The sequence below is a fragment of the Apteryx mantelli genome, chromosome 6, assembly GCF_036417845.1.
Source record: "Apteryx mantelli isolate bAptMan1 chromosome 6, bAptMan1.hap1, whole genome shotgun sequence".
Classification (NCBI taxonomy): Eukaryota; Metazoa; Chordata; class Aves; order Apterygiformes; family Apterygidae; genus Apteryx; species Apteryx mantelli.
Genome location: NC_089983.1, coordinates 24,862,083 through 24,885,740, shown reverse-complemented (window position 1 = coordinate 24,885,740; position 23,658 = coordinate 24,862,083). Strand labels below are relative to the sequence as shown.

The 23,658-nt window shown below is 39.6% G+C and overlaps 1 protein-coding gene across 11 annotated transcripts; it reads left to right on the top strand.

The window, feature by feature from the left end:
* The first annotated feature begins 21 nt into the window (after positions 1 to 21).
* Positions 22 to 18,396, top strand: HNRNPA3 (heterogeneous nuclear ribonucleoprotein A3). 11 transcript variants are annotated; one of them, XR_010884557.1, is made up of 14 exons: positions 32 to 121; positions 1,964 to 2,135; positions 4,129 to 4,240; positions 8,430 to 8,552; positions 8,639 to 8,785; positions 8,868 to 9,078; positions 9,319 to 9,408; positions 9,485 to 9,577; positions 9,688 to 9,768; positions 10,857 to 11,003; positions 12,735 to 12,860; positions 12,941 to 13,011; positions 16,110 to 16,182; positions 18,098 to 18,396. XR_010884557.1 is itself a non-coding variant. In XM_067299004.1 (13 exons), the coding sequence occupies exons 2-12, from the start codon at positions 2,128 to 2,130 to the stop codon at positions 12,991 to 12,993; spliced, it is 1,191 nt and encodes a 396-aa protein (XP_067155105.1). In that variant the 5' UTR covers positions 33 to 121; positions 2,043 to 2,127; the 3' UTR covers positions 12,994 to 13,011; positions 13,098 to 15,556. The 11 variants fall into 11 exon arrangements, 10 of the variants coding, with proteins under 10 accessions (XP_067155107.1, XP_067155108.1, XP_067155105.1 ...); XM_067299004.1 differs by lacking the exons at positions 16,110 to 16,182; positions 18,098 to 18,396 and adding an exon at positions 13,098 to 15,556 and having other exon boundaries at positions 33 to 121; positions 2,043 to 2,135; XM_013960603.2 differs by lacking the exons at positions 16,110 to 16,182; positions 18,098 to 18,396 and adding an exon at positions 13,098 to 15,556 and having other exon boundaries at positions 33 to 121.
* The last annotated feature ends 5,262 nt before the right edge of the window (positions 18,397 to 23,658 follow it).

Below are 23,658 nucleotides of genomic sequence, written 5' to 3'. Positions count from 1 at the left end.
CACTAACGGCTGCGCGTCGGCGGGGCCGCCACCCCCACAGCGGGCGGCGGTTAGCGCGCTAGGCCAGCGGCAGGCGTGTGACCGACGAGGGCGGGAAGAAGCTTAACTGAACGCTGGCACGGTTATATCTTATCTTATCTCACCTCTACTCCCCCTTTCCCACCTTCCCTCTTCGGCTGTTCCCGCTCCCTTCCTTTTTCCCTCTCTGGGTGGGGAAGGGTCTGCGCCGCCGAGCGCGGCCCAGGGCTGGCGGCACTGCGGGGCGGGGGGAGGGGCGGCGAGCGGCGGGGGGAGGGGAGGGGGAGAAGAAAGAGGGAACAGCCGCCGCGCGCGGCTGCGATTACCGTCCCGTCCGCCCGCCGCGAGCCCGAGCGCGCGCGGCGCCCGGAACCCGCCTTCCCGTCACGTGACCCCTCCTCCGCCCTCCCCCTCCTCTTCCTCTCGGCTCCATATTGATACCGAAGGAGGCGAGTCCGGTCACAAAATGGAGGTAATTGCCTACCGCGTGGAGGGAGCGGGACCCGTTAAGCTAAGCTGAGGCAAGGGAGGAAGGGGAGATGAAGCGGCCTTCCCTGCCCCCCACACTAGTAGAGATGCTTAAGCTCTCCGCTAGTGGTCCTGGGCGGGAAGGAGGTGCTGGGCGCGCCGGGCTGAAGGAGGGGGCTTGGGGGGAAGGGGCCACAGTGGTGCTCTTTGCGCTTCCCGCCGCCTTCGCTGAGCGGCGACCGCCGTTGCCTTTTTGCTGGGCTTCCCCCGCGCTCCGGGCTCACTTCCCTTCTCGCTGCGGAATGGCGCATTAGCCTGCAATGGCGGTCGCTGGGAGGAAGGGGGAGGGCGCGGGGTGGCTGCGCTTCCTCCGTACGGCCCCTGGGGCACGGTGGCTGCGGCCGCCATTTCGCTGCGCTCCAGCGCGTGGGTGGGTGGCGCGGGGCTGGCCCTCGACTTGCGACAGGGCTGTGGGCATCAGAGCTCCCTTTTGCCATCCTTGGGGGAGACCGAAATGCTTCGGCGCGTGTTCGGGCGAGGGTGATGGTGGAGGGGGATGAGTCCCAGACAGAGAGATGTCATTGTTCCCGTTCTCCCTGTACGGCCCCGGTAAAAGCTACCCGCAGTACTGCGCCAGGGATATTCTTCTCCAACCCGTTTTTTTGGGAAGAGACTTTTAAAGCAATACGGTTGTACAGGGCCGTCCCTTGCTCCTCGCTGGAAAAAAGGCCTAGTACACGTAGCAGCACCTCCCTAGGCCCCCTCTTCCCGAGGGGAATTAACACGTGTAGCAAGCTTTTGCTGACCGGGAAGGGGGGAAAGCTTACCGCAAAGCTCTCTCAGATGCTTTCTCGTTTCCCTTTCTCCTTTCCAAGCCCCCCCCCCCCAACTGTACATGTACAAGAGCCACGACATTCAGTGGCCTCCCGCCATGATCCTGTTAGACAACACAAAGAAACAGTCCCGCGCAGAGCTTGGTTCAAAGTTTCCTTGACTTGAATGAAATTGCGATTAAATTTGTACTAGGGCAGTCATCCACATCCTACCCAGAGGGAAGATACTGTAACAGTAGCCCCTTTGCTTTTCTTCCCTTTTCCCTCAAAACCTAAGATTTTTGCTCAGTTGTTTGTAAGTAATGCATGGTGAGCAAAATTGTTGCAGTATATTTCTTGGGCATCTTGGCCCCTTCCTTTATTGCAAGCTGAAGCCTCGTAGAATTGAGAACAGAGAAACCAACAGCTCACACTAGCTTCTGTTCCTGCCTTAAAAGTAGAGAAGAAACTGGATCCCTTAGCAAAACAGCTAAAAATAACTCCACTTTCCATGTAAGCAATTGTTTTAGTTGCTTCAGGGTTGTTGCATAGTTTGACAAATGGGAGGGATGATGACTTCAGAGCATTTGAACATGCTTCAATAAAGTTTGGAAACCCATCACATAAGTTATTAAGCTAATATCTTCTTGTTTTTTTCCCAGCAGACGTTCCTGTTGGCGTTGGGAATAAACTGCCAACACACTTAAAGCTGAAAATCTATTGTTTTGCTGCTTTAACTCTTAGGTTTGGCACGATATACTGTATGCACATTAGGTCCAACTTTAGCTATATACAAAAAAGACCAATACATCTCCATAGTATTCTCTGAATGGACAGGTAAACTTTCATCTTGGGAATGTCTGTTTCCCCTCTACTATCTTGCTTATTGCCTCTGTAAGAGATGTAGTAGTATAAATTCCTTTGAGTAATGAGGCATCCCCTAGTGGCTTTCTGTTCACTATAGCTAGCAAATTTGTTCTGAGATTACTTTCAGTTCTGTGGTTAAGTTGTAGTATACAACTGTTTCAATGCTAGTTTAACTCAGTTGATAAAAATGTTTTGAATATCTTAAATTAAAGTTGAATACAGTATTTTGTTGGTAGCAAGTATAAAAAACAGTATAAAAATGTCTTAAGTTTCTGTGATTAAAAGTAGGAATAGGGCTGTGTTCCTCTTTAGTGGATAGTATGTATTAGCAATGAGACAATTCTTTTGCCCATCTGGTCTTCGGAGGCCATCATAGCAGAGATTACGCCTATGAGCTGGCCAACATGGAGTCCCACTGGGGAAAGCAGCAGGTGACAGTATGAGAGAGGGACTGCATACTTTTCATGTCTTCGGTAGATACCTAAATAGGCTTATCCCTTCTCTCCCTAACAATTCCCAAAGATTAATGTTGCCATACAGCTACTTTTTCAAAAGCTTTTGACTTGTCAGTATTCTGTTTCATACCTCCCCAGCATGCTTTAAGGAATTTAACAGCTCAGGAGGTGTTACAAAACTGCCCTATCTGCTCTCCTTTTGCTAATGTTTGGCTTGAAGGATTTCAAGAGCAGGCTTAACACTTCTGTAGAGAGGTATACAAAAGTCTTAATGTTACTTCATAAAAACTTTAAAAATTGTTAATCATGATGCTTGTGATTTTGCAACCAGATTTAATTTGAAGATCTTAATTTGAAGCTGTATTTCAACATGGAATTATTTTAAGTAATAATTTTCACTCTGTAGAACAGTACATACTGGTCATTAAGAAACCTGCCTGTCTTTCCCAATATAGTGTTTGCAAGGAATAAAACTTTAAAAATACACCTAATCTTGTAAATATCAGTGATTTTCATGTAGCACAAATGGAATTTTACAGTAGCACATTATTCATTAGAGTGTTCTACTTTGGCTACTGTAATAAATTTTAAGCAACATCCAAATTAACCATGAATTGTTCCCAGAGATACTAATACAGTATAGTAAGACAAATTAAGTAACTTAATGATCTGAGTAAACTTGATATAATAAAGATTAAAGGGAACATGCTTTTTTGTTTGAATGCTTACATATGGATTCATTAACTAACCTTATTTGTGAAATACTTGCTTCTTTTTGCAATGACATGTTACATAAATATGTTAACATCTTTACTGTGAGCAGTTAGACATGTAAATAGAACATTGGGTAGTAATTAAATACGTAATTTGGAAGCAAAGGACTATGCCAATTGACCAGTACTATAATACAGATTACTAGTGGTCAACTATTAAAGTTTCTAACCTTGCAAGAATCAAATCAATACAAAATTTTTGTGCTGATATTTTAAGGAAAATATTTTTCAGTGCAGAAAGCATTTTTAATGCATCCTCTGGTGTTCCAGTTTTGTAGGCTGTTGGGTCACTGATAACAGTAGACCATGCATATGATTACTGCTAATAAGCCTTGTTTGTAAAACATTAAATATTTCAGGCATGAACTCTAGAGAAGTAGAATTTGATTTGGATAGCAAAAGTGGAATTTGCTTGCCCTGTACCAGTTGTATTCATGATAGTTACGTAAAACAACATTTAACATAGTTTTTTCCTACAGATTTATGTTTTAGATTATTCCTAGTTATTCTGACAGTTATAAACAGACCTTTAGTAGGATAGCAGATGTTCCTTCTGCAGCTCTTCATAACTGTGAGCAAAATAGACTGAGGATTTTTACTCTACCCTTTTAAATATTTATATTTTTAATTTTACCCCTCCCCCATTTTCTCCTGTAAAGCCATTTGTTCCAGCCAGAGAAGGCCCTGTTTTCTAGGATTTGGGGTAAGTGTTGACTTATCCAACCTGTTTTCTAGGTTTCCTAGATTTAAAAGAAAGGCTGATTCAGAGTACCCTTCCAAAATGGCTACTCTTAAGGAAGAAAGAGAGGTTGAAGACTACAAGAGGAAAGGAAGAAGGTCCTCACAGGTGAGACTATTGCCTTTTTCCATTAAAAAATGTAGTTTTGAGGAGAAAAGAGTAACAAAACTTGACTATTTCCATCTGATGGATTAGTTCTGAGCTTTTTTCTGCTGTCTTCATCCCCGTATTAGCAAAATAACTCCTTAAAATACAAAAAAATAAATAAAATTTTAAGGAGTTGAGTGTTAAACATAATGGGGAAATTTTACTTTCCTAGTTTTCTGTTATAACAAAAGTGATCAAATATGTCTTTATTGTTCGTGATTGGAACAGGGTGTAGCAATTTTTTAAGAGTTTTTTGCACTTAGAACATCAGCAGGAACTTGATTTTTCTTCTGATCTTCAAAATTCTGTTTTTAATGGGAATAATTTTTAATACAAATGGTTGCCTGATACTGCAGATGAAAATGATGTTGTACTAAGTAAAAATAATTGTTTTCTCTTGTTTCTAGCAGAAATGTAGACTGAATGAGGTGTGTGGTGAAGATTGGGACTGTTCTGGAAGGATGGGGCAGGGTGCAGGAATGGGAGGGGAAAAGAAAGCCTTGGTACTGTTCAGAAAAAATAATTTTAAGCCCAACAAAGAGGATGTTAAATATGTTTATATAGCCTCTAACTGAGCCATTTTCTGACTCTTTATATTGATTTGTTTCCTTTCCAATGCCTGTTTTCCAGCAGGGCTGGATATTTTTAGCTATTTAAACCATCTTTTTCTGGAGATGATACACTAGTGTAATCTGAGAGGGCAGGTACATAGTTTTGAACAAACCTTATTGAGTTACATGTATCCTGTAGCCTAAGTTTTTTTTGTATCAAAGTATTGTGTGTAAAGTCCTTCTGAAAAGAATGCATCAATTATCAGGTTAGGTTTGGGTTTTGGATACAATATAACTTTGGTTACTCAGCTGCCTGCAAAACAAGCTTTTGTAGTTAACAAAAGTAACTTTGCCTGGAAGGTACTTAAAAGCTATTAAGTTAATAGAGAAAATGTTTCACAGAGAACGTTTATTAGGCCCTGGTTGTCTGTAAGTTTTTGAGTTTCAGGAGATAGTCCAAGATTGGACTGCCTGGGGGATTGGGCAGTTTAACTTTACAGGTTTCGCTGCAGATAAACTTCGGTATGGTGAGAGGCATTCTGTGGAAAGTTGTTGGTGTTAGCTTTTTCATAAAGATATAGCACATGGGAGTGGTGTGAGGACAGTGCCTTCTGACGGAAGTACTGCAACTTCAAAATGTTGATTATTCAAAGCCCCTGTCATATGAAAATTAAGTTTCTGGCTAACACGGGATAAAAGTGATACAGTGTACCGGCAGCATTGTGCCAAAATTGTGAGACCTTTTCGACAGAAAAGAACTTTTACAGGAGTCGCTTGGCTGGGAGGGGAAAGGCGGTGCTATCGTGGGTTTTTTTTTTCCCCTCCCCTGCTGAAAAGGAGGTACAGGTAGACTGAACTGCGTGTTTTGGGTTTAGACAGGGCGTGGGAGGCTGTAGTTCGAACAGTTACTTCGAGAAAGGATGTTGCGGAGGGAACGAAATGCCTTCCTGACATGCCGGCCGCTGGCGGCGGCCTCCGGGCTCGCGGGCCGCGCTGGCGGCGGCTGCGCGCTGCCGGGCGGGGCGGGGCGCTCCCGCGGCGCCGCTGCGGCTCCGGGACGTGGCGGGGGAGGGGGGGAGCTGCCGCTACTGCGCACGCGCGGTACCGCTCCGCCGTGGCCCCGCCCCTCTCCGACTCCATATTGAGGGTGGAGGAGAGGAGATTGCTCACAAAATGGAGGCGGTTGGTGCTGTGGAAAGCGTTGGCTTGAGGGAGGGAAATTGCCAGGCAAGGCTGAAGGAGAAAAAGTCCCCACCTCCTCAGAATGTGCAAAGATATTTGGGAACTCCCGTAAACTGCTTATGGAAAGAAACGAAGTGATTTGCTGGCTGCAAGAAGGCTGAGCTTTCCCCTCCCCCCCCCAACGCGTGGTGAAAACTGAGTACTGTGAAATGGCGTGCTGGCTCGCGGTATCGACTGAGTGGGAGGGAGCTTGCTAATCCTATTGCAGCCCATGTAGTAGTTACAACAGGGAGGAGGAAAGGAACTGTGTTGTGCAGGGCTTGCTGCCCAGAAGAATGCTGTTACAACTAGCCCATTGCTGAAGGACTAAAAAGTAGCATCCTGCATGATAGAGAGCAGCACTCTGAAAACCTTGGGCACTCTTATCCCCAGTAAGAGCAAAATGCCTGAAAAAAATACCTGTTCCCTAAGAAAATGTTTTCTTCCATTTCTGTGGAAAGCTATAACATAGAGAAGCTCTGAGGGTAATAGTGTCTCCCTATGATGGAAGACTGTGGCCACAGCGTGCGACACAATTTCTGTTGGCTTTGGGAAGCTGTAACAGCAAATCTTTTTCCTCCATAATGAGAACTGCAGTTCCTGCATATGTAATAAAAATGTGAAGGAAAAGCAAAGCCCTTTTCTGCCAGGAGTGACCTGAAGAGTTCTGTTGTCATTTTTTCAAGGTAGAAGTGATCTGAATTGCTAATAGACAACCCCATAACCATAAGTAGTCAGAGAACTGTAAAAAATCAGTGCCTTAAATTGAAAGTTGTTACCCAGAATATCGGGGCTCTCTTGCTTGGTTTTGAGGGTGTAAATAAGAGCTGCGGTCTCTTGCCAGCCAGCTCTCCATAATCTTAGGCATTGTTTCTTGTAGTACAATCTGAACATTATAAACCATTGGATTATAAAAGGATCCTAAAAGCAGTAAAAGAATCCAAAGCAGTGTATAATTGAGAAACCGTTTTGCCATGTATTGCTTCACAAATTTCATTGCTCTCTAGGGCAAATGTAGTGCAAGACACTTTTCTGACTGATCCCCCACCCCCCTTTATTTAAACAGCAACAGGGGCTAAAGCACTTCATGTGTACATTTGAAGCAAGATGCATGTAAAAGTATAATACAGATACAAAGATGTGTATGTAAAAGGCTGTGATCTGATCTGTCTAGTTCAGCTCTCAAGTTTGTGCTGCTTCTAGTCCAAACTAACTCATTGCAGCAGAAACAGTGGATCCTATTGCACATTCCTGCTGCAGAATTGAAGTCATGCAGCAGCTCTGGCCAGCACCTTTGCTGTGGAGTGGTTTGAATGCACAGAAATATCTGATTGTTAACAAGCAACTACATTAAAGTCTTATTTATAAGTCGCCTTTGTCTTGTGGGGAAAAAAGTTAAAATGACTTGCCAAACTTCTGTCAAAAGTACAGGGATATTTCCTGCCCCGCTAAAATAACTAACACTGAAAGAAAGCAGAAGCACTTAGGCACTATTAAGCCTGCATTTAAGGGTGCTATAGAAAACTTTAGCACACTTTAAAATGTGGCTGATCAGGTGTAGGTAATACTGTCAATAGCTTCAATTACACTGAAGTTTGTTTCAACTATGCTTGTTAAGATACCAGTCTTGCTCCAGTAGTTAGTCCCCATTCATGATCAAATTCCTAACCACCTGTTACAGTTTCATTTTCTTAATAAAGATAAGTCCAAACTGATTCACATTTAGGAGGTATTTCCCACAACACTGAAAGCCAGATAAGTACTTCTACTTTCTTGTTTGTGTAGTCTCTCAACTAACAAAGTTATCTCAGTACAAAATTTGCACTTTTAAGGAACTAAGAATTAATTTTCTCACACAGGCATGGAAATAAGAATTTTTTTAAATGTTTTAAACTGGATGGTACAAAAGGCTAGACCCTTGTTTTGGACATTTTATGTTGAACACTTTTCTTAAGCTTTTGATAGTTTCTCATGATTATGTTTTATAAAGTGTTAAAGCTTCCTTTTATCTTGCAGTGGTTCTTTGCAAATCCCTACAGAGCAATTTGCAACTTGAAATTAAGATAGACATAAAATGGAAGCGCTTTGCTGGGGGTGGGGGGGGGAGAACAGAACAATTTAGTACCTTGAAGTTTCTTCTTACTGTTGTTTGCATTTGAGCATTCTTAAGTTGTTAACTAGTTACTGTTTTAATTAAAACCACACCTCATTAAGTGTTAAGCTCACTCTGCTGCTGTCTACAACCATTAGAAGTCATTGTTTTCGTGCAAATATGTTCCACTTTTAGTTAGAATGTGCACAGATCATTTTTAGTAATTCTGTGGAATTTTAACTCTGTGGTTTGTATTCAGAAATGTATTTCTTTTTTCCTTTTGTAGGGCCATGAGCCTAAAGAGCCAGAGCAGCTGAGAAAGCTATTCATTGGGGGTCTGAGCTTTGAAACAACAGATGATAGCTTGAGAGAGCACTTTGAAAAATGGGGCACGCTCACGGATTGTGTGGTAAGGTGTCAAATATTTGTGCTTTTGGAAAGATACAGGTACTTAATATAGTATAGGAATGAAGTGTCTCTTCTACATTTTTGTAGGTGATGAGAGACCCACAAACAAAACGTTCCAGAGGCTTCGGCTTTGTGACTTACTCTTGTGTGGAAGAGGTAGATGCTGCAATGAGTGCTCGACCACATAAGGTTGATGGACGTGTGGTTGAACCAAAGAGAGCAGTTTCAAGGGAGGTAAGTTAGTGTTTCAGTTAACTAGGCACGCATTAAGAAACAAAGTTATGTAAAACACTGAATGTCATTTTTGGTATTGCAGGATTCTGTAAAGCCTGGGGCACATCTCACAGTAAAGAAAATATTTGTTGGTGGAATTAAAGAAGATACAGAAGAGTATAATTTAAGGGAATACTTTGAAAAATATGGCAAGATTGAAACTATAGAAGTCATGGAAGACAGGCAAAGCGGAAAGAAAAGAGGCTTTGCTTTTGTAACTTTTGATGATCATGATACCGTTGATAAAATTGTTGGTATGTAATTCTTTAATGAGAAGTGGCATGGGGATGAACTTTAGTTCTCAGAAAAGCAGTGCATGGAACGTAATATTATCATAAATCAGCTGCTTGACAATATTGCAAGAAATGGGGTAGATCTAATACTTAAACTATGCTCATGCCTTACAGTGGCATTTTGTTAGTGTTTTATGGTGTACTGTTTTTATGGTGTACTGATTTGATTTTCTAACTTTCCAATTTCACAATTATCTCTAGTTCAGAAATATCATACTATAAATGGACATAACTGTGAAGTGAAAAAAGCACTCTCAAAACAAGAGATGCAGACTGCTAGTTCTCAGAGAGGTAAATTTAGAATTATGTATGATAATTTTGTAGCACTGGTTTTCAATTAATGTAATTTAAGTAAAATATTTTTTAGGTCGTGGGGGTGGCTCAGGCAACTTCATGGGTCGTGGAAACTTTGGAGGTGGTGGTGGAAACTTTGGCCGAGGAGGAAACTTTGGCGGAAGAGGTAGATGACTGGAATGTTTCTCCAAAACGTGACTTTTCATTTGCTGTGTCTGTTGGCTTTAATACTTAATGTGTGTGCAGGAAAAAAATCTCATCTGTTTTGTGTTCCAGGAGGCTATGGGGGTGGTGGTGGCGGTGGTGGGAGCAGAGGAAGCTTTGGGGGTGGTGACGGATACAATGGATTTGGTGATGGTAAGTGTATTCCCCCCTCCCCCCCCCCTCTTTTTTCTTAATTTTATAACTAGCTTTAAGTCTTATTTCCATCTTGGAAACCAAGTCTACTTTGGTGATAGTTGTTTTTTTTTTTTTTTTTACCTTGTTGAGTATCAAGAGTTGGAGGTTCTTGGTTTTACTTTGTTTTCCCTTCTTTCCCCCCTCCCCCAAAAGTGGTGGGAAAAAAAATTTCCCCTGCATTCAGCCTTTAAATAAGCTCGTGTCATGAGGTCGTGCTTCATGTCATGAAGCAGCTATATATTATTATAGAGTGGAATGAAGATTCAGATATCATTTGAGATGATTAAATCTGTGAGGTAAAGCAGTGACCAGCTGTCTCTTTAAATGATACTAGAACTGTCTTTAAATCAACTGTAAGACTTCTCATGCATTGGTATTATCTTTTGAAAGATGAAATTGGGGTGAGTGTCCAGAAAGGATCTGAAGAAGGCTGTGGAAGTTGCCACAGTGTGAGCTGTGGAAGTGGCATTTTCATTGAAACAAATGGCGAGATAACCTGTAGTTACATATGTCCTGATTCTACAAGCAGTCATGCTTAGTGATGTTGAGTTCTCTGGGACTATTTCCTGGTTCAGAACTACTTCATAAATATGTCTGAGACCAGGTCAGCACCTGGAATATTAAGTCTTTTAGATACACTTTTGGTGACTGGAAAAAAGATCATCTAGTAGTTTTGGCACAAGTGTAAGTAAAGCTGTATGTCTAGATCAAAACTGTAAACCAGAATTCTTTTGAGGACTTTGCCTACTAATTACTTTCAATTTAGAGGTATAAAGAGGATGGTGTATAGTACTGACAGCCACTTGTGTAAAGAGGCAGTTAACACAGTTAACGGGTGGTGGTGGTGGTATGTCTATGCAGTTTGCATGAGCAAGAATGAAATTTAGTATTATATTTCTAACATAGACAAATGTTTTCTATTTGGACTAGATAATTCGGGTACATTATAATTGTTTTTGTTGTTTTTAAATATGAGCTTTAACTTACCAGTATTTAATTTTGATATGCTTGATTTGATGCTTTTTTTTTTTTTTTTTTTTTTGAAGGTGGCAACTATGGAGGTGGTCCTGGCTATGGCAGCAGAGGAGGTTATGGTGGTGGTGGAGGACCAGGATATGGAAACCCAGGTGGTGGATATGGAGGTGGAGGAGGAGGATATGATGGCTACAATGAAGGAGGAAATTTTGGTGGTGGTAAGATGCCAACTCTAGTTAGCCATCCCTTTTTTTTTTAAATCAGGCCTCAGTTGTGCAACATGAAGTATGATAATACATAAGAGTACTTGTATAGTTAGGTCTTAACAGAAAAGATTATGTAGTGTAAGGAAAGTTCTCTCCCATCTGGATAAGCTTTGATTAAACTATACAGCATTGTTTTGCCTGAAACTTATATTTCAAGAAGAAGCAGTTGTAAATCTTGAGTTTGGAGGTGTAGTAGGAGAAAAGGGATAAACTTCACTAATAGCAAGAGGAAAGTTTACCCCGACTACCCAGCCCAGCTCAGACTTGTATGTGAAGTTATCATGTAGATTTCTATTTTAACTTTTCCCCATTTGAAGGGCTCTATTGCTGCCAGTTATCAGTTTATGCTGTCTGGATCGTGTTTGCCTTGGCGATTTTAAGTTTGTGCAAGCTTTTTTTTTTTTTACTGTTTTCTTGTGAAATGAGTGACTCAAATTATATTTGTAAAAGCAGGGTTTTTTGCTGTGACCAGACTATACCTGACTAACCCCACATTAAACTTTTAACACTTACTGTATAAAGAATTAGGTAACCTTTGCATATTTTTAAGACAGCTATTATTTGCTGTACAAGGCTTGTATGTAGGATTTACAGATAAAAAGGAGGTAATTTAGAATGCTAGTGACCATAGTCCACATGTCCAACTCTGGTTGATGCAATGTTACATAATGTATTGAAATAAAGGCCAAGACTAAGTTACAGAATTTCACTACTAAAGATGTCAGTCATGGATGATGATAATTTCACTCCCCAACATAACTGTGCTGGTAAAAATCCCTTATTGTAGAGCAGTGGAATGGCTCAACCCTCAATTCTTGAACACTGGTTACTTAGACTAATAGAACACCGCATTATGGTATTACTGTTCTACAGCATTAACTAGAGTAAATCCTTGGTAAGTGATTAACATCTTCCATTTTAATATCTAACCAAAATAAGCTAGCTGTGTCCTGTTGAGTAATCAGTTCAGCAGTGTTCCTATTCTTTGTGAATGCTACATTTCCCTGAAGGGTGTTCTGAACTGTGTTGTTAATTCTTAAATTTGGAGCAACTTCTGTGGATGTCTGTTACGACTGACATGATGTTTCTGATTAGGATATCCCACAACTACAAAACCAGCTTAGAGTCTTTACTACAATGGTTGGGGCAGGAGTAGTAAGAATTTGCAAGGACTAGTGCAGGTTTGGGGAGTTAATCTGGTGCAAAATTTGCTGAGTGCTAATTTATACCCTCTGAGGTATTTATTCAGTATGCCCCTTACGGTTCTGTTGCTTTTGAGAGCAAATAAATCGTGTGCTTGGTTTGTGGTTTACGTTGTTGTTGTACATGCAAAGCACTAGGCAGTGGAAGAATGACGGTGAAACTCATGTGCTTTGAGTTTAGAGGCAATCATTAAATTTGGCCTACTGTGTTAGCTTCAAATTGCCTATTCAGATCAGTTTAAGTTTTCTAATATAGTCTGGTATTTTTCACCTTCAATGAAATACGTGTTTCTAATCTTGAAAATGCTAAGGATTTTCCCTCGTTGGTGCATTGTGAGTAGAGGTAGTATGTGAAATGTTTGCAATTCTGTTTTAGGCTGTTTTAAACAGCTATTAAAATTTATGTTGAATCCTTAAGTTGACAAGCTTCATGACCTAAGTATTGAACACAAGTGGGTTTATAAATCTGCATTTGTTTCAGGTAATTATGGTGGCAGTGGAAACTACAATGATTTTGGCAATTACAGTGGACAGCAACAATCTAACTATGGTCCCATGAAAGGTGGTGGCAGCTTTGGTGGCAGAAGTTCAGGCAGTCCCTATGGTGGTAAATACATCTTATATTAAAAATATTCTTCTTTAAACTTTCTTATTCCTATATTTCAATATATACACTTTTTTTTGTAGGTGGTTATGGATCTGGAAGTGGAAGTGGGGGCTATGGTGGTAGAAGATTCTAAAAATGCTACCGAAAAAGGGTAGGTGTAATACATATTTATAATGATGATGAATAATGTACAACTGTTCACTGAGAGTAATAATTTTCTTATCCTGTATTCAACAGGCTACAGTTCTTAGCAGGAGAGAGAGCGAGGAGTTGTCAGGAAAGCTGCAGGTTACTTTGAGACAGTCGTCCCAAATGCATTAGAGGAACTGTAAAATCTGCCACAGAAGGAACGATGATCCATAGTCAGAAAAGTTACTGCAGCTTAAACAGGAAACCCTTCTTGTTCAGGACTGTCATAGCCACAGTTTGCAAAAAGTGCAGCTATTGATTAATGCAATGTAGTGTCGATTAGATGTACATTCCTGAGGTCTTTATCTGTTGTAGCTTTGTCTTTCTTTTTTCTTTTTATTTTCCCATTACATCAGGTATATTGCCCTGTAAATTGTGGTAGTGGTACCAGGAATAAACAAATTAAGGAATTTTTAACTTTTCAATATTTGTGTAGTTTAGTTTTTCCACATTTAGTACAGAGAATTCTATAACAGAAATAAAATGTAGTTTAGGGTGTTTCCTTGTTAGTTAATAGAGAGGATTAATGCATTTCTCAATTACTATTTTGTATTAATTTAAAGTTAACAATAGAAACACCTATTGATTTGCAGTCTTAAGGGGTCTAGTCTCAGTGTATATATGTAACTGTCATTGACATGAGTTACATAGGCATACAGAGGGAAAACATCTGTATGTTGCATTATAGTTTGTTTAGATGTATAACTAGGATTGAGTTACTCAAATTAGTGTTTGTGAATTATAGAACTAAGCTTTACCTTCAAATGAAAATTTCAAATTACTTTTGGTTTGTGCATATTTTTTTAATTTGTAGTTCTGTATTAGTACTAGCGCTTCAAGAAAATAAGGCATGATAAATATTTTAACAAGACCAACTTTAGCCACATTCAAGCTGTCTCCAGTCTCATTTGAGATGTATAAGGGATAACTGCAGTCGCTCAAGTTTTGGGTGAAGAAAAAAAGAAACTTGTTTTTTATCTTTTTATTTATTGTAATTCCCGAGAAGTTAAAGGTGTGGGGGGGGGTGGGTGGGGGAGAATCAAGTGCCTGTTTCCTTGGGATATACAATGATTCTGTTGAATAAAACTACACTGTGGGGAGGGTGGCTTGCAATTTCAATCTCCTTCCCCTTCGTTTCTCCCCATTTCCCTCTCCCTCACACCAGACTGCACTGTTTCAATTAAAAGAGGTGTCATAGTGAGAGTACTAGGTATGTTCCAAAATAACTTAATGGCTATATACTTTCTTGCATGCACCCTAGGCAATTTTCTGGACACATTCTTCTGACTGGGAGCCAAGGGTAGCACAGGTGTAATCACTGACAGTCCCAGGTAATGCGTTCCAAAAGCCCATTCATGATGGGCTAAGTAGTATAGTTTCCAAGCTTTTTCCCTTGTGAGTATCTAAGCTCAGATAAGAGCTTGAAGATCAGAAGAAAACACAACCTAGTTTGTATTTTACTGATGAGAAGCACTTCCCACGATGTAGAACAAAACATGGTACAGTCTTAAGTTTCCATAGGTAAAATGATAGTGTGTTACAATTTGATCTGATACACTGGAGTAGCAAATCTTATCAGCACATATGGCTAGAAATTGTACTCAATTCTCACTTCTGACTTCCAAATTTAGGCGCTACCATCGGTCCTTTTCTCAGCTGATCTGGCTTTTCTCTCAGCTATTGCCAGGACAGTGCTTTCTGTCAATTTAGACTCAGAAGTAGGGACACAGTCAATAGAAGAAACGCTCAGACACTTGACAGTATGTGCTATTGGAATTATTTTCACCTGTTTCACTTCTGGGTCAATGTGCAGTATAAGGTAAATGCAATTCCAGTGTAGGAATGAATCTGCAAAGATGTATGAAATGGCTAAAGTCATAATCAGTCATATTAATAATGAATTATAATTTTAAGTAGTAGAAAAATGAGTGTGTTGTTGAAAAAAATTAAACAATGTTATTTAAACACTGTTATTGGAGTGTATTTAGACTGCAGTATACTAAAACAAGGAACCGCTGTCAAGATTGGTAGACTCCAAACTGGATTTCAAAGTCTGATTATTCTTTTCTGTGGAGTTTTAAAAATATCTAACTTAAAAGCAAGAATTGGTGATTTAGTGAACACTTTTGTTATTGTACATATTTATTAAGTTGGGCTTGGGGGGGGAGGTTGTATTTCAATAAAGGCATTTTTTAAACAACCCCTTTGGAGTTTGAAAACACGTTCAGAACTTTAAAACACATCTCACTAGGGAGTGAGCCACCTAATTACTGACTTGCTTTGTACATTACTACACTTAGGAGAAGTGTAGACTTGCAACTGGGGCCTGCATCTGATTGCAGGGACAACTGGAGGATGGGGTTGATGTCCCTTCTGAAAATTGATCTGATATTTCTAAATTTCTTAGAATGTATTGACAGTGTTCTTTTTAACAGGGCCTCTTGTAGCTGTACTGTGACAACTGTTAACTTTGAAAAATAGTGTCATAATAAACTTTATGAACAAGATCTGTATGCAACCTTTTAAGAGATGGAGTCTGTAAGTGACCACTTTGTAGGTGGGTGGGATAGCTTAGCTGTTGTTTGTGATGTGGAAAAGTGTAAGCTGTAAGGACAGTGATTAACCAGCTTTAAAGAACCTAGGATGTACTTCTTTGATCCATACTTTGCTAAGGAGACTCATAAGACAGGACTTCAGCAGCCTATTGAGTATGGAGAAGTCAGCATAATTAAAGAATGACAAGGCAGCAGGAGCAACAGCTTCAACTCCAGAAAAGTGAAGGCATAAGATACTGTGCTGATAGTAAGCAGCTTTCCAAAGCTAGTTAAATCTGCTTATCACAGCTGAAATATCGAAGAAAGTCTAGCAAGAGTTCTTCACCTCTTGGAACCTCCTTGAGTGATAGCTACTTGAGTTGACTCAAAATCAATAGGTCTAGCATTTAGACCTGAAAGGAAGGGCAATGAGCATAGGTAAGGTTTGCCTTTAAAATTTTTCATGAATTAAAAAGAGTAGCGGGAGATTTTTTAACAAGGTAAGAGTAATTTCTTTAATTTTCAGGTTGAATGAAGCTGCTGATTGACAAAATGGGGAATGTCTTGCACATCCTCTTCAATTGGAGGTTTCTGACTGGGTAAGATTTGTAGTGCTTAGTAAAACACTTGTTTAACCTTTATTTCCTTCTAGGCTTTCCTTTACCAGCCTTTTAACATGAAGGAAAGCCTTAAGTATTAGGCAAGTATGGAAGCATATGTCACCCAGTAATTCTTGGTCTGGATCAGGCTTGTTTGTTGACATAATCTGTGTTCAAGAATCTTGCATTCCTGACAGGTACAAAATTGCTGTGTGTCTGAGATCAACAAAATAGAAATAAGTGCTTTGAAAAAAATGCTCTCGTTATGCTGAGGAGCGTACAATCGGTTTTTGAGAAATTGTCCATTAACTTGTAATAAAAATGGAACTCTTAAAGTGTGACGTAAAAAGGTTAAGACTCTTCAGTTCTTCATCACAATTGACAGTAGTATGTAATGTAGTCATTCTGCAATAATTCAATAAAAACATTTTGCATTGATTAGAACAGTGATTTGTCCCATAATAAATGAATCTTGGCTTACCAAGTGATTCCCTTTCAGATTTCTAGTGCTTTCAGGGTAGTTTAGTAGAGGTTAGTATTGTAAAGTGATACCCAGCTGAAAGCAGAACTGCTTTTAATTGGATGACTAACAGTAAAATAACTTTTCATGGAATCTGCTTTTATGCATATGGGTTCTTAACTCTGGGAACGTACTTTCCTGTTCTTCTGTATCTCACAGGTTGTCATAGGTATGCAATATTTCTGTTCTTAACTCTTTCTGTCTAGTAGTCTAGTACTTAAACTGTTAACAATATGTTTTTGAGTCTTTGTAGTATTTTTGTGAAGTCAGTTTCTTTTTTCGTGTTGATTATGCTTAAGTTACTCTGAAAATAAAGTCAAATGGCATATGCTTTTGCATTTCTGTTTAGCTTAAGGCTTAGGTATGTTCAGAGTGATTCCAGCATTTAAACTTGTTACCTGCTGTCTCTAAACATCTGGAAAGTAAACTCTTGACACTGCAACATGTACAATTAAAAGCTTGATGTAATTTACAGTGGTAATGCAGAGATTTTCCTATAATTAGGATGTTCTTATGAAATGGAAATCTCACAGGCTGAATATATATATATATATATTTTTTTTTAAGTGACAAACTTTTCTTAGCCAAGGGTGAGCCAAAATTAAAAATGCTGCAGGGAGGTCACGATCTTGTCTTAAATGCATTATACTAGATACCTTGTTGTTTAGGTGACTAGCTTGTTTCTGTACCTTTGCTTTTCTTCTGCAATGCAGATAGTTTCATGGCCAGCAGTTTCATTTCTCCAAATCAAATTCAGATTTAGATATGGAACTCGTTTAATGCATGCTCTATGGCTGTTATTCTTGTACATAGAGTCCATTTTCTAACAGGTTCTAACTAGTTGCTTTTTAAATAGGGCTATTGAGAGCATAAACCATGGCATATAAAATACAACTGAGGTTTTTCTACAGTAGCTGCTTTTAAAAACAAAGCATTGGTCCCTAAGCTGCAGTTCTACAGAAATTTGTTCAATACCTAAAGGTGTTTGTTAACTTGAAAGCAAGTGGTATTTCCAGTAGTAAATACATCTTTCTCCAAAAGGGGCGCAGATGATGCAGATGTGATAAATGCTTTGTCATTAGAAAACACTGAAATTAAACACATTGTCTTAACTTGGATAGCCTTTAAATATTGTAAGGTGGAAAGGGGGATGCTCCTAGCCTTTTGAGTCTTGATTGTGTGATGTATTGACTTGCTGTCTTTGGTTCTTGTATTTGGGAGATTAACATGTATTCATATACTACCATCAACACTGTGCTGGAATATTCACTCTCATATCAGTCTGATCTCTGACAAATACTTGTATCTTAACTTGTGTGGAGCATGAAAGATCTTGAGTATCACTAAACTTCAGATATCTGATGGATGATTCTTTTTCTACTGTGGGTGCTACAGGTTGACATCTCTATCTAAGATTAGCTTTTTCCTGAACTAAAGTAATCCAAGTATCTCCATAGAAGAAAAATGGCCTTCATGTAGAAGATAATATCGCAAGATTGGAAACAGAATAATGTATTAAAATAACTGGCAAAGACTTCAAGAGCAATGGTGCTAGTGTGGTGAAATTTTAATACTTGTGGTTAAACAAGTTTAAAAATAGCATGGATATTAATAACTTCAGTATAGTCCATAATGGATTGAAATTTGTTAATATTTCATTTTTGTATCAGAATAAAGTGTATATTGTCAAATGACTTACAATCTGAAATGTGTTGTCATCACCTTTGTTAGTGCTGCGAGGAGCACAAAGAAGTCTTAACTTATTACAACAAATTGAGTAATAGGGTCATCTTTCCCACTCAGGACTGTAAGTCAGAAGTTATCTTGGTTCAGCCCAGTGCCTGAACTTTTTGGTTTTAACATCTTTGCAACTGAAGGTTTTGGTCAAAATATGAATTGTCTCCCTATGGAGCCTTGTCAGTGTACGAGGTCAGGATTGTGATGCATGAGAATTTACAGGAGAACTTGGCACTGTCACTGTCGTTCCCAGGTTGAATATTTTCATGCGTACCAAAATCATCTATTGTGGAATATTTTTTTTTCCCTTTATTCTGTTGGGTATTTCAATGCAAGTACAACCATCATTCTGTTCATGACATGAAAAATACTGGTTTTAAACTGCGAATGCAGGTTGTTATGGTGTGAGTTACTTCAGAATGATTCTTTGATGGAATCCAAACGGCTTGTTTGCTGCGTTAACTATTTTTTTTGTTGTTGGTATCTATTTGTTTTTTAGCTGCTTTTCTTATCCTGGTAACAGAATCAGTTTTCCCTATATTTGGTTTTAGAAATGTAGGTTGTGCAGTACAGCAACCCCCCCCCCCCCCCCGCAAAGGTTGTAAGGGCTTCGCCTAGGGCTTTTGCTTCAGGGTTTAAAAAAAGGACCAAATTAAAAAGGGGGACTCTGAGGTCTCTGTTCTGTAGCCGATCTGTGATTAAAATATTTATCTTGCATCTAGACAGACCATTTTCCTCACAAACCAGAGACATTTGATAGCCTAATTAAGAGGAAACAAAGTCAGGAGCTTTGCCTTTTTAGGTTTTCTGTAATAGATCATCAAACCAGTCTGTGTATTAGAGCTACTTTATCAGCCTTGAAAGACAGTTCAGGACTGTAGCTCAGTGTTCCTCCTCCTTAATGCTTATGCCCTAAAATTGCCATCCTTAAGAATGGCTTGGATCTTCTTGCTTAAGAATGTGCCAAAATCTCACATTCCTCTACTGTTTCAATGAGGGTTTACTGTCCTTAGGAGTGTTCCCATTCCTAGGCAGTATTGAAGGCAAAGTCATTTGAGGCATATTTGTACAACAGCAAGAAAAGCATCTCTCACAGTGTGGCAGTATCTTTGATTTAGCTGACCTGGTGCCTGGCCTCCTTCATAGAGCGAATAAACCTGCTTCATCGGTCAAATCCAGCCCCTAGCACTCTAATCACTGTTATTGGCTATTTGCTCCAAAAAGAGTAGTCCTCTTGCATTCAGAACGTGGCAGTTCTGTATTTTATAATCTCAAGAAGTGTACAGTGGAATGGACTGACATGTTAATAAGGAAGGAGGTTGGCATGAACAAGGTAAGTAGCCTGAGAGTGCAAGTTGCATCACCTGGATTTCCATTTTCCAATAAATATTTTCTGCGAGAACATAAATGTGACTATTTAAAGTTGCAGGGTCAAGTAGCAGGGTTCCCAGTATTTGTAGGTATGTTGGGAATCTGAGGATACAGTTTTGCAAGCAACTGATCTGACTAATGTCCACCCATTACAAAATGGGAGAAGTCTCTCTTCCCTTCTTCCCTTTCCCTGCTTTTTTGCATGAGCTTGCATTTGTTGCAGTGCTTATGCAAAAGGACCGACTGCTTGCTTCTTCCAGGGTAGTTTTCTGCAGAGTTAGTAAGCTGAATCAGCTTACAGAAGTGTCTTAACCAACTATGATTAGTGCAAGGTTGAGAACATGCAGCCAAGAGGTGACAGTGAAGAGGCGAGTGAGAGAAGCCAGTTCTTCTCCTTTTGGTAGTGGTGAGCTGTTAAATCCACTCAAGTCATCTCATGGAATTGCATCCTGAAGAAGTGTTTTGCAAATGGTTCACTTGTTACACGATACATCAAATATTCACTGTTAGAGAGGTTGGAAAGTCTAATCGGAACACACCAAGGCCTTTCCAGGATCAGGTTGCTTTGTGGCCTTGCAGATTAAAGGAGAGCATCCTGCCCGCAGGAGACTGTAGATGCAGTAATGGCATGTAAGTACAATTACCCAGGGCTTAATAGCTTTCATTTCTGTAAAATTAAAGAATAAAAATCTCTTTTTTTTTTTTTTTTTTGGGGGGGGAGATGCTATGCTATTCTTCCACTGTGTTGTAGAGGAGATTGAAACTTATGATATGGTGGTGTTCTTTTAGCCTTAAGTTTTGAACTATTCACAGGTGCTTTTGAGAATGCATTATTTATGAAAAGGGAGAGAATAATTGAAAGAGTGGAAACTACCACTGCTTTTGCCCAAGGGCTACTCTTCCCATTGCCTGCAGTTTTGATTGCAAAGATTGTAGATACCACAAGTGTGAAATCATTGTTCCTTAAAAGAAGTTTTGGACTGACTTAGCTAACATACTAGATCAAAGTGCATTTGATGTGTTTCTGACAGCAGCAGCAGTACATGGATTTGAATGATCCTAATACAATGGCAAAACTGAACTTAGGTTAATCACATGAATGGTACTGCCAGTTTTCATAGTGTTGCAATGAATCTCCAGATTTTTTTAGAAGATTTGTGCACTGATATGTGAGAAACTCAGTTTTACCTGATTTTTTTTTTTCCTTGTACTTATTCACCCCTTCACAACTTCCTGTATCTGCTGGCTCAGATATAAACATTTTGTGGGGAAGGACTTCACTTTTGAAAGTTTGTGGTAAGTAACACAATATGAAAAGTTACCTGGAAGATAACATTCTGTGAAACTATTACTTATGCTCTGGCTCTCTTCTGGGTGGCAGGGATGGAGCATCTGAAAGCCCCAGTTCTAGGTTACAAAGGCTTTCTCCTGGTACCAGCGCTTAGCCATCAGTTTGCCTTTTAAAGAGGATATAACCACATAAGACTGCGGTTCCTACAGCACTACACAGCCTTGGGCAGAACTACCTTTCTGGTAAAGCTGTTATTACTATTCTCTTTACCCTACTCTTCTCTGGTTAGCTAAGGCTGATGAAAAGCAATAGAGACAGTGTGTGCGTGAGATGCTATGGAGGCCTCTGCTATTCAGAACCTGTGTAAAATGAGTCAGAACAGGAGGATGAATGACAAAGTGACGAAGACTGGAAATGCTGTAGAATTATTCAGCACACTAAAAACAAAAGCTGATTGTGAAAAGTTGCACTGATACTACTGTGACCAACCTGTGAAATGTGAAATTCAGAGCATACAGGGAAAAACAAAGCATATTTCTGTTATAATAGGTTCCAGTTTAGTTAATACCATTCAGGAAAGAGGTCTTGGAATTAGTGGGGAGAGTTGTATGAAAATAGTAGCTCAATGCTCAGGAACTGTCAAAAACGTAGATACAATGTTAAGAGTTATTAGAAAAAATAAGAAGAAAACAATATGCAGTTTAAAGTCCCCTGAGCGTCTACATCTTGGCTATAGCATGCAGTTCCCAGCATACATTCTAAAGAAGTAATTTAGAATTAGGAAGGTACTAAAATCAGGTTTTCTAATGAGGAACAATTCACTGCACGAGGACTGTTCAGTTGAGGAAAAAATAGGATAGAGCAAGGACCTGCCAGTGGTCTGGGCAAACATGAAGGCAGTGGAGATGTAAGCAGAACTTAACCCATGAAAGAAGAGTCTGTAGGTTTCAAAGGGAGCTGCTTTTTTCATGGCCTAAGTAACTAAGCTGTAGACTGCATTACTACAGGAAGTGAGCCCCGCAGTATAAATGTGTTCACAAATGGTTAGGCAAATTTATCAGAAATCTCAAAAATATGGGTATAGCTGTGCTTGAGAAGCTCCTCAGCTGCATGCTGTTGGAAACTAGTGGGTGCACAATGGAAAGGTCAGCTATCTAGATACATATATTTTTCTGCTATTCTTAGCAGGGTAAATTAGTCTGAACAAGCTTTGGTGCATTTGGAGCAGCTTATGTGTTACTGTGTTGTATTGAACTATGCAGATATACTCTGAACTAAATTTTACCAAGTCTACAGCCAGGGGTCAGGAATGTGGGATCGACATGCCTTGCTGTGCCTTAGAGGTACAGCACAGAAGGCTCAACCTCTGTTATAACAGAAATTTAAGGAATCAGTTAAGGGCTTACAAAGAATTTATCAGGTTCTTGGCCAGTGAATTAAAATATTAAAACCCATTTCAACAATTACAAGTTTGTTCTGAATATATGAATTCTTTGCTCCTTGTCTTGAGCATTTCCATGGCAGCCACTGATGGAATAACATTAATCAAAATTATGGTGCTCTGTACTAACTCCATATGCGTCCTCTTCACTTTTTTTTTTTTAAATCTATGAAGACACTCAGAACAATTACAAGATTCATAAAAACTGATCTAATATGGAATTAGGATTATGGTCATTAAAATTATTGTTCTGCATTTCATGGACAGCCATCTGCTAGATATTCAGCTGCAGCATGGCTAAAAAGTTTGGGACAAACTTCAGGATTGTAAATTCACCAACAACCATTTTGTTTAGCGCTACTCAGACTTGTCTTGTGAACAGTAAACTACAGGAAGTCTGGTTTCCTAATCTGGGACCCCTCCTTTAAACCCTTTTCCCTACATTATTACCACAACCTTTTGGGTCCTTCTCTACCCTTCTTAAGTATGTCCAGCCCCTTCTTTTATCTTATCTCCCCACCATCTCCCTGACAAGTTTTGCTGGGTGGAGGATGGCGTGTTTATCACCTTGTTTGTACTGTGCATGCGCAGACTGGCTGACTGATACACACAGGCTGGTTGGGCACCAGCCCCCAAGTTTACTGAATGGAGAACGGCAAAGCCCTGTCTGCTTTGCCTTTAAGGAGAGCCCTAGTTTTGTTTTTTTTCCATCTGCTTCCACCCCCAGTTTCCAAAAAAGTCATAGAAATGTAATGTCTCTGAGAACTTGAACCCTGCAGTGCACTCAGTTGAACACTGAGGTCCAGTGAAAAAGACAGGGCTGATGGATTTCATTAATCCTTTCCTGAGAAAAACCAGGCTAAATTTTATTTTTTGGAAAAAATTGTACAATAGGTTTTGAAAACTTGCAGAATAACTGGGCATTTATTATGCCAAATTATGTATAATACTCTAAGATAGGAAATATTCCTGAAATGATTTAGAGTACCAGTGGCAGAAAAAATCAGACTTAAGATTAAATGTGCCAGTTGTTAGTTAGAAGTTTCACAGGGAAGATAAAGGAAGATGAGATGTTTTTTACTTGTTCAGATCAATGTGTCGCTGTAAAGAAATACT

Excerpts from the sequence above, each read along its gene's own strand:
- HNRNPA3 (XM_067299004.1), top strand. Across the intron at positions 8,553-8,638 it reads GCACGCTCACGGATTGTGTG|GTGATGAGAGACCCACAAAC; the intron begins GTAAGGTGTCAA and ends ACATTTTTGTAG. Across the intron at positions 12,861-12,940 it reads TTCAGGCAGTCCCTATGGTG|GTGGTTATGGATCTGGAAGT; the intron begins GTAAATACATCT and ends TTTTTTTTGTAG.